The sequence below is a fragment of the Myotis myotis genome, unplaced genomic scaffold (assembly GCF_014108235.1).
Source record: "Myotis myotis isolate mMyoMyo1 unplaced genomic scaffold, mMyoMyo1.p scaffold_m19_p_7, whole genome shotgun sequence".
In the NCBI taxonomy this organism is placed as follows: domain Eukaryota; kingdom Metazoa; phylum Chordata; class Mammalia; order Chiroptera; family Vespertilionidae; genus Myotis; species Myotis myotis.
The window spans coordinates 77,741,970-77,757,597 of NW_023416379.1; the positions used below are offsets into that span (position 1 = coordinate 77,741,970).

General features: G+C 43.8%; 1 protein-coding gene across 3 annotated transcripts; it reads right to left on the minus strand.

Annotated features, from left to right (window-relative positions):
* Positions 1-1,536: 1,536 nt before the first annotated feature.
* TMEM14A (transmembrane protein 14A) lies at positions 1,537-14,713 on the minus strand. 3 transcript variants are annotated; one of them, XM_036317798.1, is made up of 7 exons: positions 14,078-14,221; positions 12,703-12,836; positions 11,003-11,091; positions 9,760-9,871; positions 4,357-4,458; positions 3,701-3,788; positions 1,537-1,822 (listed from the first exon to the last, which is right to left on the minus strand). In XM_036317798.1, the coding sequence occupies exons 1-7, from the start codon at positions 14,218-14,220 to the stop codon at positions 1,783-1,785; spliced, it is 708 nt and encodes a 235-aa protein (XP_036173691.1). In that variant the 5' UTR covers position 14,221; the 3' UTR covers positions 1,537-1,782. The 3 variants fall into 3 exon arrangements, with proteins under 3 accessions (XP_036173691.1, XP_036173690.1, XP_036173692.1); XM_036317797.1 differs by lacking the exon at positions 12,703-12,836 and having other exon boundaries at positions 14,125-14,270; XM_036317799.1 differs by lacking the exons at positions 1,537-1,822; positions 3,701-3,788; positions 4,357-4,458; positions 12,703-12,836 and adding an exon at positions 8,739-8,943 and having other exon boundaries at positions 14,125-14,713.
* Between the last annotated feature and the right edge of the window lie 915 nt (positions 14,714-15,628).

Genomic DNA, 15,628 nt, shown 5'->3' on the forward strand with positions numbered 1-15,628 from the left:
TCAAAGAGAAGAAAATACCTTCCAGAGGGCGTATAACTACCAGCGGGAGAATCGGGCTGGCACTGATGTTCAGTCTGGGGCCTGAAAGTTAAGTGCCTTGGACAGTAAAAGTCAAAACTAAGTCTAAAAATGAAGTGGTGAATTGAGACAAAATCATTTTTGTTTCAGAATTATTAATGTTGGGGGGAGGGGGGAGAGAGAGAGAGAGAGAGAGAGAGAGAGAGAGAGAGAGAGTCTATTCCTAAGGAGAAGTTCTGGTTTAATAACTCTCCTTCCCAACTTCTTTCATTAATAACTGAATAGTTAAATGTCAAAAGCGATTAAGTATATAGATAAGACACTAAAATAAAAAAAAAGGTTTAAAACAGATCATCTTTTATTTGAATACTAAATACATTCTTTTAGCACAGAGTGTGCTGATGATGTATTCTTTTAAGGAAAAAAATAATGTTGGCAGCAACACAATTAAAATGCAAAACATATAATTTCTACTATAATACAAATGACATAGATATATCAGCATTCTCTGAGGTCCACTTAGGGCAGTGGTCAGCAAACCGCGGTTCGCGAGCCACATGCGGCTCTTTGGCCCCTTGAGTGTGGCTCTTCCACAAAATACCACGTTTGGGCGCGCATGTACAGTGCAATTGAAGTTGGTTTTCGGCCTGGGCAAGCCTATTTTGAAGAAGTGGCGTTAGAAGAAGTGGGGGTGTCGGAGACGCCGCGCAGGCGGGCCTCGGGACATGCAGCGCGGGGGAGGCGCGCGCGACTCATGCAGGAGTTGAGTGAGCCAGTCAGTCAGCAGTCTCCTTGTGCAGTGCTTAGTGCTATTCGCGTCCGCAAATCGCGCGCGGGTGACAAAAGTACCTATTCGAAGCATAAAGTTACCTGTATTTTCCCAACCAGCTGCAAATCCTACAGGTATTTTTGTCATCAATTTAAGAATTGTAATTCTTTTGTGTTGGTGGCTTTATTATTATAAAATAAAACATTTTTTTAGGTGCCCTTTTTGAGATGGCTACAAAGAAGAAGCAAAGAAAAACAGAAGACGAAAACCGTGAATTTAAAGTTGAATGTACCTACCTATATAGTTTAAGTTTAAAAAATTTGGCTCTCAAAAGAAATTTCAATCGTGGTACTGTTGATATTTGGCTCTGTTGACTAATGAGTTTGCCAACCACTGACTTAGGGCATTCCGTCATCTGATACGCTGCAGTTTCATTTAAATTCACTTCAGATGAGTATTTAAAATTGTCAAGAAATACCACATACATAAAACTAGACATAGCAAATGAAAACGTATATTACAATTTATTAAATATGTTTTTTTTAAAAATCTTCACCCGAGGACATGCTAAGAGAGAGAAAGTGAGAGAGAGAGTGAAACTTAGATGTGAGAGAGAAACATTGATCAGTTGCCTTCCATACACTCCTTGACAGGGATCAAACCCGAAACCCAGGTATGTACCCTGACTAGGACTTGGATCCACAACCTTTTGGTGCATGGGAAGATGCTCAAACAACTGAGTCACTCTGGCCAAGCTATTAAATACCTTTAATGAAAACAGTACCTGACAATTAGAAAACAAAGTTTTGTTCAAAAACAAAACAAACAACACCTCAGGCTAGTGTTCATATAAGAGGTGACAGTATTTCTTTTGTTTCTAGTATTAAATAAGACACTTAACATTCCATGCTGAAATTTATCTTCTGAGTTCCGAGAGTGTGTTCTGCCCGTTAGTGTAGAATGACATCAATTCAGCTTTCAGTTCCTCCGGATTCTCAGAGCAGCAGTAAGACAAGTCTTAGAATCATCATGAGGCTGGATGAGAAGGCAAAGGAAGGGTGGCTCTTACATGGCTGAGACAGAAAGGGCCGCATGCTCCCCTCACTGTGGTGTCACTCAACCCTGGCTCCCAGGCTTCTCCCAGACTCCTACCGTTGGAGTGGGGGTGACCTCATTATCCCTGCATTCGAACTTGCCAAACGTGCCTGAGTTAGCCACTTAAACATGTTCACTCAATGAATGAGAAAAATCAGAACTCGCTGTTCTAAAGATCTGGGATAAAGCTTTATGAGAGAAAGGTTTCTAAAGAAACACCTTTCAAAAGCTTGCAAAGTTAAGCAAGTTGAAAAAATAATCAAGGAACAATTTTGAGGAGTAATTATCATCTCAGCTACTTTTCATTGATTGGGGTCTTGTCTTTTTTCTTTTAATACACAAGTTTTCTTTTTACCATCAGAACTGAAACTACTGACAGTCAATTCCCTAAAACAGGGACATCAACCTAAGACACTTTCTGGTGGTTTTCAAAAGACAGCAATTTAAAAGGGTGGTAGCAGCAGGCATTTCATATCTTTGGGGTCTTGTCTTCTTGACTCGTAAACCCTACTTCTGATTCTTTCCACCACCAAGTATCATTTTTAGACAGGCCTCCAACTGGAAAGCAGTCTTTGTAATCACACTTTTCCTCCCCAAATCATAAACACAGCCACACTAGAAAATTCTACAGAGCAGGAGAAAATTACTTATTATGCTGCCACTCAGAGACAAACTCTAACAGTTTGAGGGATTTCCCTTCCGATCTTGGTTTTTCATGTACAAACTTTTTAAAATTGAGATCACAGTATATATTTGTTATTTTTTATCCATTTAAATAATCTCTCCTTATGTTATTAAGATTTTCCAGTGCCACTAAGTAATTTTTTGAAACATGACATGTAAAGCCTGCTCAGTATTCCATTAAGGGGATGAACATTTACTGAAACATTTCCTTACTGGTGAATTTTTAAGTTGTTTCTAATTTTTCAGTTTATCATGTTTTGTGTTAGGAATAAAGTCGCAAGAAACACCAGACATTATATACATCTCATTATTTCTTCAGAAAAAAATTTCAAAAGGCAAAAATGTGTATCAAAGGAAATGAACATGTTTTATGGCTTTCAATATATTGAGGCAGGTTTCAGGAAGAATTAAAAATGTAACCTATATGCCCAGCTGGTACAGTTCAGGGGTTGAGTGTCAACTTATGAACCAGGATGTCACAGTTCGATTCCCAGTCAGGGCACATGCCCGGGTTTCAGGCTTGTTCCCCAGTAGGGGGCATGCAGGAGGCAATTGATTGATGATTTTCTCTCATCATTGATATTTCTATCTCTCTCCCTCTCCCTTCCTCTCTCTGAAATCAATAAAAATACATTTTTAAAAAGTTACATTGAGCTGGATAGAAACAGTAGTGCTATGCCCCTCTTTCAAAAAACATATAACTATAAATTTTTACTTGGAAACATGCTTTATCTCATGGATAGAATTACCGGGATCAAATGAAGAGATATTTGAAGCTCCCTACTGATCTATTGGGAAAAAAATATTGTTTTCTCCCTTAAAAACTCAAAATACTGCCTCACATGGGTAAATCTTGAGAAAAAATGAGATTTAATTGAGTTCTTTATTCTGAAAATGGTAAAGTGTACATGTGATCAAATACTACAGCAACACTAAGTATATTCAATATAAATGTTCCTGTGCACATCTGTCCCAAAGAGTGACTGCAGGCATATTTTAAGGTTCACAGTCATGCTTATTGTAAAAAAAAAAAAAATTACTTTGATGTTTCAAGTTAACAATGACTTTTGCCCAAAATTCAGCATTTCAAAATGAGGTGCAGAGGAAAATGTACATTAAAATAGTTTTTCTTACCTTAAGCCTGCCACCAGCCCAGCTGGGATTATTTTCTTGGATCTCTTAAACCGCACACCCATTATGGTGGCCAGAAAGAAAGCAGCAACTAAAAAACAAACCAATACATGAATCAGAGTTGCAAACACCTCACCAATGCCTGCTTGTGAAAAAAAAAGGGATATCATTTAAGCTTCCTAATATAACAACTATTATGCATAGGTATTGAGTTGCTATTTTCTTCAAAAGATGAAAAGCTCTATTAAAACGCTTAACTAGCTCATTAAAAAGGTTTGAGTAAACAAGCATGTTAAAATCCATTCTTGAAACACCTTTAAAAGGAAGTCTTTTTCTAACTTAAATTTCTATTTACAGAATACTCCTTGAGGACTAGGACTGCTGGCTTATTCAACTTTCCTCAGGAACTCTGGGCAGAATACTGCCATCCACCGGAGACACCCAACAAATGTTTAGATAACCGAATGTAAGGAAAATAAATATATATATTTTAAAGTAAGACCTGATTAATAAAATAATACTATTTTAGTATTTAGAAGAAGGCCGAATTTTTTGTTTTGTACCATTCCAACACACTAAGCAATAATATTACATTTAGAAGCATCATATCAGCTACCCCCCAGGTTCGATGCTCCATACCTGGAAAATGTCTTACTTACACAGAGACACTTTCACATCTCGCTTGTCATTGGAGACACGGTAAGCTCCATAGCCAGCCAAAAGTCCAACAAAGAGACCAGCAATCAAAGACGGAATACTACCTGGGTGGGGGGATGGAGGGGGGTGGGGTAGGGGGGCGGGGATATATGGGCACAGAAAGAGAATCAGAAAGTGAATTACGTCAAGTATGATACATTCACCTTCCAGTGTATTTATACTTGGGCATCGCAACTGGACATAGCCAAACTGAATACAGGCCTATTTGTGGATAGTCTGTAAGAAATGACTGTTTCATGCCGAATCCCAACTCATTTGAGGGAATAAGAAAGTCTGCCTTGTAGTAGTGGTTTTGACATTGACCGCATGACCTGGGGCAAACGGTTGACTTATGTCCCTCTCTTTTTTATCCCTATTCTCCTTGTCTCCATCTCTTTACTGTGAGGTTGTGATGATAAAAATAAGATGCAGAGGTATTTTTAGCTTATAGGGGTAGAGAAAGAAGTGCTATGCAAACCAAGTGCTGGCTCTATCCTGAATAATTAAGAAACCTTCCAGCCTCAAGATGCCAGGGCTCAGGGATGAATGGTGACTACACTGAGAAACTTGAAGAACCAGGGCACTGATGCAGCCTGCCAGCCCCCAACCTGCCTCCCCCCCCCCCCCCCCATTGCACCAACTCAGAGCACTTTCTGTGCATTGGGCTCCGTGCCAGTGACACTAAACAAGACACACTGCCCTGCTTCATGGAATTCACTCTATTGAGAATCTGCTGAATTGGAATCCCTAGGCGTAGGGTCACGGTAGCTCTACTTTTTAAATATCCATAGGAATTCAGATTGCAATTCCGATTAAGAATCTCTCTCTCTCTCTCTCTCTCTCTCTCTCTCTCTCTCTCTCTCTCTCTCTCACACACACACACACACACACCTCAGTTGCAACAGCATCCTGAATGAGAAGCCAAGTGCCCTAGGTTCTAGTCCAAATTCTTTTACTTATTGCCTGAAGGACTTTGGCTAAGTCACTTGGCCTCTCTGAGTTTTGTCAATTGCAAAACAGGGTTAATAATATCATCTATGTCACATACATAAAGGCTTAGAATGTTACATTTACATATAGTATTAAATTTTTCATTGTACCCCCAACACCCCCACCCCCCTCAAAGCTATCCTCTAAACACAGTAACATGACCTTTTAAAAACATACACTGGACAGATCACTCCTCTAATTAAAGACCCTCTGGCTTCTCATTACACTTAGGAAAACCCCAAGTTTTCTCTATTATTGGAGCTCTGGCCTTCTTTCAGTTCGCTGAATATGCCAAACTCTATTCCTCATGGCTTTCACACATGCTCTTCCTTGCCTGGACTGCCCTTCCCTGCACTGTTCACCTGATCAACTACAGCTAACCTTCGGATGTAATCTGAAGCGTTAGTTCCTCAGAGATGCCTTCTCTGACCCATCCTTTTGAATGAGGGCCCCCTTTAGAGTCTCCCATTGATCGTCATCGGATATTTAATGTCAGTCTCCCCCACTCACTTGTGAGCGCCATGTCTTTTTTGCTCACTGCTGTCTTCCTAGTGCCCCAAACAGTACAGGCAGCATTAGCTAAATATGGATGAAATGCATGCCTGGGTGCTCCCTGTCATTGGGTCAAGCAGAAGTCAGATAAGAATATGGTTAGGGAGAATATTTTATTTAATCCTAACAGATTCACTTACAAATGAAGAATTGAAGCCCAGAAGTTAAAACAACGTATAAGAGTATGAAAGCTAGGAGCAACTAAGATGGCGGCATAGGTAAACACCGGGAAATTGTCGCCTCACACAACAATTGAAAATTACCGCAAAGGACTGAGCAAACATCATCCAGAACAACAGGAAGGCTGGCTGAGTGTAAATTCTACAACTAGAAGGAAAGAAAAGCACGCTGAGAGCCAGAGGCGCTGTGGAGGTGAAGTGCAGAGGTACGGCGGCTCGCGCGCGCAAGGAAAGGGGGTGGTACCTGAGGACGCGGCTGTCTTTTTGAGTCACAAGCTCCTGACTGCTCTGAACTCCGGTTCCGGGAAGTCTCTGGGGACCCAGGACTCATACGGGGAGAGGCTGGTCTGTTCGGCAGCGAGCGAACTTGAGGGCGGCTTTCCCTCAGAGGTGCTTGCAGCCGTTACCGGGACACTGAGACGCGGGACTCCGGGCGGAGAATCGGCCATAGCTGCTTTCTCCGCCCTGAGACCCCGCCCCACCCAGGCTGCGGCAGAGGCTTTTGCATGTGAATGTACCTAACTGCAGCCGAACCAGGCAGACCCTGAACTTCCAAGAGAAGGCCCAAGGCCCCGCAGCGGCTTGCATTGCTTCACAGCTGAGCCTCTTCGTGGCTCCTGCTGTGTGGCCTCAGGCAGAGGCTGAATTAGCACCTCCTTAGATCCAGGAGCCACTGTACCCAGTGGTCAGAGGGGGTCCATCCAGACTGCAACTCCTCAGATCCATAAGGGACACACTCAGGGAGCAGACTCAGTGAGCACCAAAGCCCCACTGAAGCAAGTCTTGCCCCAGAAGGGTGTCTTCAGCACAGAAGTTCTCCCACTTTAGACACAGCTGATTCTCACAGCCAATTGGCCTGGAGGTCAATTCCTCCCAGTGATTCTACAACAACCAAGGCACCAAGAGTGCACCAAGAGTGTCCACCCCAGGTAACTGGGGAGGCTGAGCTACTGGGCCCTACAGGACACCTGGCGCACAGGGCCACTCTATCAACACAGGGAAGCTGCCAAAATGTGGAGACAAAGAAACAGGTCACAAATGGCAGAAATGGAGGAAAGCAAACGATTGGATATAGAGTTCAAGGCCACGTTTATAAGGTTTTTCAAGAATTTTATGGAAACCGCCGATAAATTTAATGAATCCCTCAATAAGTATAGTGAGACCATGGAGGACATGAAAAAGGACCAACTAGAAATTAAGCATACACTGACTGAAATAAAGAATAATTTACAGAGATCCAGCAGCAGAAAAGAGGATCCCAAGAATCAAGTCAAAGATTTGAAATACAAAGAAACAAAAAATACCCAACCGAAAAAGAAAAAAGAAAAGAGATTCCAAAAATATGAAGATAGTGTAAGGAACCTCTGGGACAACTTCAAGCGTACCAACATCAGAATTATAGGGGTACCAGAAGGAGAGAGAGGGCAAGATATTGAAAACCTTTTTGAAGAAATAATGACAGAAAACTTCCCCTACCTGGTGAAAGAAATGGACTTACAAGTCCAGGAAGCGCAGAGAACCCCAAACAAAAGGAATCCAAAGAGGACCACACCAAGACACATCATAATTAAAATGCCAAGAGCAAAAGATAAAGAGAGAATCTTAAAAGCAGCAAGAGAAAGACAGTCAGTTACCTACAAGGGAGTACCCATACGACTGTCAGCTGATTTCTCAACAGAAACCATGCAGGCCAGAAGAGACTGGCAAGAAATATTCAAAGTGATGAATAGCAAGAACCTGCAACCAAGATTACTTTATCCAGCAAAGCTATCATTCAGAATAGAAGGTCAGATAAAGAGCTTCACGGATAAGAAAAAGCTAAAGGAGTTCATCACCACCAAACCAGCATTATATGAAATGCTGAAAGGTATTCTTTAAGAAGAGGAAGAAGAAAAAGGAACTCTTACCATTTGCCACAGCATGGATGGAACTGGAGAGCGGATAAATACCACATGATCTCACTCATTTGTGGAATATAATGAACAACATAAGCTGATGAACAAGGACTGATCCAGAGACGGAGAGGCATTGATTGGACTGTCGGGACTTGGAGGGAAGGTAGGGGAGGGTGGGGGTAAGGGGGAAAGATCAACCAAAGGACTTATATGCAAGCATATAGGCCTAATCAATGGACATGGACAACGGGGGGGTGAGGGCATGAGGGGGGGTGGGGGGGGTGGGGGGTAGAGGGTAACGTGGGGACAAGGACACATATGTAATATCTTAATCAATAAAAATATATTAAAAAAAAAAAGAGTATGAAAGCTAGTAAGTGGCAGTGTCAAGAGCAGAACTCAGGAATGCATGATTCTGTGGTTATTCTCTTAACACACATTATGCTACAAGAGTGGGCTTCCTTGTGAACATATAATACCCTCAGGCGCCCCAGGAGCACTTAGTGGGGGCTCTTGCAGGAGGCCAAAGAACCCCCTGAAATCAGAGACCTTACAGCTAATGTGACTGCATATGTTCCTGATGAGATTTGGGCTACAATAGTAAAGTAATCCCCTCCCTTTCTCTCCTCCCCGACCCGGGCGCGCGCGCGCACACACACACACACACACACACACACACACACACACACACACTTCCTTCTTCCCACCCCTCTTAGAGTCAGGCAAAAATGTCCAGATGATCTTTCCTATTCTGTAGTAGAGGTTATTTAAATATGTCTTTGACAATGAAAACATTTTTTCAATAACAATCCTATTAGGATTTTACACTGAGCACTCTTTAAAGTAGATTATGAAACATCAACTTTTATGTAGTTGTTCGCAGGTCTTAATTTGGTGCCATCATTATTCTCCCATCAAATGCATATCCACAGTGCTGTACATATTGGGAGAGAAAATAAGAACAACAAAAACCTCAGGTGAATTTCAGGCTCTCAGGAATCCCAGCAGAGAACCTGTTCGCATCTGCCAGGCCCTCAGTCCCCCCGGGGGAAACTGTGCTCTGGCCTTGGACTTCTCATCAATCTCTAAGGAAGGAAGTCATCTGATAACTGCGTAGACCTGGCTTTTTCACCCAAACTCAAGTCCACCAATGCCAGAAATACAGCACTCTTTAAAATATACTTCATTAAAACAATTTCACAAAAACATAAGGAAAATATGAGACACCATAACTATAAATGCTTCTACCTTAAAACAAAGTAAAATATAAAACCTGACCTTTCATTGTTCTTCATGAAAACCCTTTAATTTATCAACTGGATTTTTTTTTTCTTCTTTTGGACAGAGATGGAGAGATAACTTGAGATATGATATTTAAGTAGTCAACGAATTTTCCTTTGCAACACACGATATCAAGATAATTCAGTTTCTGACACTATGACTATGTAAACAAAAAATGTCCTCAATTGCTAATAAGTGAGCAGTCCTGAGGAGGTTAAATCAATTAGTTATGCGACTGATAATGACAGGTAAAATGAAAATTTTGTAATGAAGAGGGACCCAGAACCCCCAGGTTGAATGCTCTATATGCCCAGTCCCCTATAACCCCCTTCCATCTAGGAATCCTTTTCACTGCTGGTCCCCAGCCACCTCTAGGACATCTTTAGCTTCTTGTCCTACTCTCAGGCCCCCCGCTGCTCCTTGTACAATCAGCAGCCCCCACCAAGGCATGTTGATGAAAAGGGCTTACCTCTCCGCTTATATCCCACAATACTTCCAAATGTCACAAAGGCTGCATAACCAAAACCAACAAGGTCCATTGGCAAGGCTGCAGTCGTAGAGCAAGAGAGAAAGCACAACTTCTACAAAATAAAAAGAGTTTGGGAAAACAAATATATATAAAAGTGATATGCATTACTCAGAATTATAGACATTGATTTCTCTACTAAAAAGGGGAAGCTAGATCTTCACTCATCCAACCCTGGGCCACTGTGTACCACGCTCATCCCCCTCAAGCCCACCCGGGAGACACCCAGGTTGAGTCTCCTTTCCTGGTCTCCCAAACCTGCTGTTCCTTCAGCTGTTTACTTCCCTTCCACTTCTGCTGTGGTTAGCCAGGTCTCCTCACTGGAGACAACACCGCAATCTTTGCTTAATGCCTGGAATGTCTGCCTCTTTCCCACCTACAAACCCCCACCACTCCCGACAGCCCACCCGCTCTTGACTATCTCCCAACCTCCTTAGTCACTCTAGCCTGGTCTGGAGCCAACTGCTCCTTCTTCTAAATTCCTTGACGTCAGCAACTCCACCTTATAATCCTTTCATCTTTGAACAGGTATTTGTCCCTCCATCCTCCTCACACTGAAGAATGGAAAGGGGTAATGTGGATGTTGTTTGTTGACTGAACCACAGCTTCACTTTAAACACATGCTTTGTCTCGGGCTTTGTGATGAGACAGCTAGTCTGGGGGCGGCAGAGACATCCACGCTTAATCAATGGTTAAGTCACTAAGGAATATAACGAAGCCCTGGCATAAAGTTGACTGAATGACAACGATATCCTATTGTGCATCACAGCAGCAGGTGAAGCATAGATCCAGGGGTGAGAGACTCCACAGAAGTCCTGCCCACAGGTCTCTAAGATGTAGGGGAAAGTATACGGGCTGCAGGCTGGAGACATGACACTGGTCACTAGCTGGCTCTTGGTTCTGGCATCACACCCCATCCTTAACACCAACTCCTCTGAGAGTCCCTACAGTGCTTTATCCCTTAACTTTTTTACATCGATATCTCCTCCACGGGAGGAGGAGGGGGAATAATTATCTTTGTATGTATGAGGAATGATGTATGAGATTTCATTGCATTCTCAGTTTTCTCACCGCTTCTCATTTAGGTTAACCCGGTCTTTTATTTTCTGTAGCACTTGGTAACAAATTGACTCAGAAGGATGGAAAACAGGCTGTAAACTTATCTCGGGGGTAAGCTAGAACTTACTGTGCGGAAGGGTCTTTGGGGAGGAAATCCGGGGCACAGGAGGAGACGATGGCCCTGAAAAGGAGGCAACACTGAAAAATCCTCAGTATCTGTGGGAAGAAGAATGAAATAAAACAGGGGAGATCATCTGTGCCCAAGAAGCAGTGCAGTAAGACTGAATGTGTAGGAAGGACCTGCGTTCAAAAACCATTATTGACTAAATGATGGAAAAACAAATAATAATGAGGATAATGTTTACGAGCAAGTACCATGTGCTAGGCACCATTCTAAGGCCTTACATGTATCAACTCATTTAATTATCACCACAACCCTCTGCAGTAAGTACCACCATTACTATCTCCATTTTCCAGATGAGGAGAGGCACAGAGAAGGCAAGCAACACCTCTGAGGTCTCACAGCAGAAGCAAGATTTCACACTCAGAGAAGTCTCATCCCTAGACACTATAATGCCTTTCGTAACTGAGCTTTACTGGCCGAAAAAAAAGTGAATATGCAACTGAAACAAATGTTCTTTAGAGTTTTAAATTCTGGGTTAATTACTCCACTTGGCCTCATATCTTTAAAAGTTGTGAGCACATGGCACTGTCTTCCATCTGGGGACTCACCATCCTCAGCCCAATGAGTATCTCATGTTCAGTCCTACTTACTATCTTTCTGAGAGAACTAACCATATTCCACAGTATATGGTTGGCTTCAAACCTGATGTCACCACTTACTAGCTGGGTGACATAAGACATGTTCATTAATCTCTGTGTAACTCAGTTTCTCCATCTGTGAAACAGGGATAATAAAAAATATCTACCTCATAGAGCCGTGATCATTAAATGAGTTAATACCATAAAGCACTTAGAACATACTGAGCACTCAACGAATATTAGCTACTCTAATAATGGTTATTCTTTTTGTTCACCCTCACACCCATTTTTAAGCTTGATCTGAGAAAACCACTGAGGTTGGGTGAATTTATGATTCAGGCATTCAATGAGTGAAATGATAATATTGCAACTTATATTTATACTGAATTCCATTTAGCAACTATTTATTGAACATCTTCTTTGCACAAGGCGGTAGGAAGCAAAGCCCTCAGACATGGCCCTGGTCTTCCAGGACTTGTAATACAGCACAGAGGAGGAGGCAGAGACATGAATGAGCCCTAAGAGGCCTGGGCATCTAAAGAGGCTTGGGAGCTTAAGGAAGGATTCCTAGAGGAGACAGAGTCCCAGTGGGGACCTTGGAGAGAATAGGAGTAATCGAAGTGAAGAGGGTAGCAAGGAAGGGCTTGTTGTAGGCCAAGGCCTCGTGGCATGAGAAACCATAGCATGTTTTTAAGTGGAAAGAACTGCAAGGGGGTTATGAAAAGAGATGGGGCTGGTGAGAAAAACAGGGCCAGACCAGCTATGTGAGGGAATCTGGTTTCTGTCTCAAGGTCTCAAGGGCAGCAAAGGATGAATGAAGGGAGCCCCAGGAACAGATTTAATGCCAGCAAGCACTTCCTGGTAGAGGGAGATGTGTTGAAGCGAGACAGGGGAATAAGATTAGAGGCGGTTGCAGTAAACAAAGCATGAGATGGTGATAGCCTGGCCTGGAGAAATGGCAATGAGGGTGGAGAGAGGTGGACAGATATGAGAAAGGCTCAGGAGGTAGCATCAATAAGCCTGGATATAGAGGTGAGGGAGAGGGGTGAGTCAGAGATGATTCACCTGGGTCTCTGGCTTGGACCATTAGGAGCCGAAGGGGCAGGGGAGCCTTGATGCTAGTCCCTGAAACAGGGGACACTGGAACAGCAGTAGGCGTGTGGTGGGGGAAGGAGGGAGGTGACCAGGAACGATGAGATCTGTTTGAAACATGTTCAGTCTGAGATGCCTGACACACAGTTGGGAAAACACCTATATAGACCTGACGCTTATGAGAGATCGATCATCACCAGATAATAATCTGGAGATTTAATTTTCCTAGTAAGCCAACCACCTGATGTGAAAGGCTGATTCTTCTCCCTCCTCTGAGCCCCCACTTCTTCCTCTGACACCCTCTTCTACCTGGCATAGAGTTAGTTATGTTGGACTTATCTCTCCTCTCAGCTAGCCCAGATCCTCAAATATAAAGCTCAGGTTACATTCATTTTTGTCTTTCTCACAGGATCAAGCTCATTGTCACACACACAGGCAGGTTTTAGTAAATACCTGCTGAATGAATGAGTGGTGAGTGAGCCTAGGTAACAAACTGTCTGAAGACGTGGTGTCACTGACCTACCTACCCTCAGTATAGCTCTAATGCCAGGAAACAGCCAGCCCCTTAATCTCCTAGTGAACTGAGCATTGTTTTAAGGAGGGGAAAAAAATCTATTTCCAATCTTTGCAAGAAGTTTCTGTACTCACAGAGAAAATTTCAACAAAAAGCAATCACCCTTCTTTCTCCTCTTCCATGGCATGACCATTTGAGCAACGCAGAAGCACACATGAAAAGCTTCATCAACATGAAGGGATGGGGGGTGGGGGGTGGGGGTGGGAGTGGAGAGACCATGTGGGACACATCGCAAAGGAGATGCTCAGCACTTAGAAGGGCCAGAAAACATCTTGGGTGCAATGCAGCAAAATGACTTTGTGCACCGGGTACAATCCAGGTGACAAGAGTTCTGCCTTGCCTCTAACCCTCCAAAATTTGGGACCCCACTTAGAGGTTTTCTGTAAGCTACCATATAAAAAGCATTTTCACACGTTGAATAACAACAATTACCTAACTCTGCACTCCTTGGGGCTCGAAAGACACATTTTTCAGTGAAACCTGGGTGATGCTAGGAAAGTAAAACCCTGCCTCGCATTTTTGCAAAGATCCACGAGCCCCACCCCCATCCCCACCTCTGCCTAGCTCCAGGAAGGTGAGAGGGAGGCCAGGTGGGAGATTCCGGACCTTGAGGAGGAAGAAACGTGGGGAGCTCCCAGGACGGTTAGAGAAGCGATCCCTGGGACCCCATCTCCTGAAGAAACCTACCAAGGTCCTCTGCATGGCTGCTGATTTCTGCGCCTTTGCGAGAAAATTCAGGGCAGCAAGTGCTCCACTGCAAGGTGTACAACTCACCTACAGCCCCAAGTCCTCCCAGGAGCCAGCCGGAGCAAACTTCGTACCTGAAGTCCGGAAGTGGTCCTGGTGGCCTGCGCCCCACTTTGCCGGATCTCGACAGCAGCGGCGGGTTCTGGGCGGTGCCTTCCCGAGGCGCGCATGCGCAGCGTCCCTCCGTCCACGGTCAAGTGCGGCTCCGCCCCGCCCCGCCCCGCGGAGGGCAGAGGGCCAGCCAGGTAGGCCTTCAGCATCCCGGGAGGGGTCGTCTGGCTGCTGGTTCCATCTGCCTTGCGTTTGCTCTGGCCCTGAGCCTGGGGCTGGGGTCTGCTGCCCCCTGCCGGAAGGACGGAGCGGAACCAACAAGCATTCGCAGGCGGTGGGTCTGGGTGTATGTAGCAGGAATCCCAGAAGATCTTTAACCCTGCAGTTCATTCATCATTCCAGGGACTTTCGTGTCTAGCACCCCACGCCTGTTACTTACTCTCCAGCAGATCCTTTCCGTTTTCAGTGGAGGGAGCTGAAGTCTCCGTGGGGTGCAAAGGTGAGGGCTCAGGCTTGTCAGGTTTCAAAGCCCAAGCACCCTTCATTACCCACCATCTTGCAGTGGTTCTCAACCTGTGGGTCGCGACCCTTTCACAGGGGTCGCCGAAGACCATCGGAAGACACATATATAATTACATATTGTTTTTGTGATTAATCACTATGCTTTAATTATATTCAATGATTATATGTAACAATGAAAATCGGGGTCACCACAACATGGGGAACTGTATTAAAGGGTGGCGGCATTAGGAAGGTTGAGAACCACTGAAAGGAGTCATCTGGATGTGACAGGGCAGTCAGGATCCTAGTTTTATCATCCAAGCCCAGGACTAGGTGGGCTTAAATATCTGAGGGGAAAGGTATAGAGTGCCAGAATTGGAAGGCACTTTAAATCTGTCTTCTCTTGGAATAATCCATTTCCAAAAAGAAACTTAACTTGACTTTGGAATTATACCTCCTCATAACTTCTCATCTCACGCTGGCATTGACTTCTAGGCCATTTCCTTACACAATAGCTCATGATACATTTGTCAAAGGCTGTCATCTAGTAGTCACCAAGTGGCATTAGGGGTGCCGTGGGACTGGGAATAATAGCAGATTTCTCTTTAAAAAAAAAAAAAAAAGCTAAAATATACATTGAATCTTGTGAACTTTGCTGAATCTATTCCACATGCTGAAAAGTGCTTCTGAGAAGTAATGTGACTAACCTATGAGAAATCTTAAGTTGGTCCTAGGGAGTTACGACTCCTCAAGATACATAGGAGAGCGGATGCCAGGCACTGGAATGTGGGTTGGAGGAAGTGGTGCCCTGAAGAATGGCTCTGAGTTCTCCCAGAGTTCCTTTCCATCCCCTTCTCTTCCCATCCTCTCTCTCTTCCCTCCTACATCCACCCACTCAGACTCCCAGCACACTTTCTCTATTCAGAATAAAACTGAAACCCTCTTGGAATGCATCATTCTTTAATTGATGTAAACCCTGGTAAATAACTTCCCCTGACCTTCCGTGCCTGGATTTAAGATGCTGCT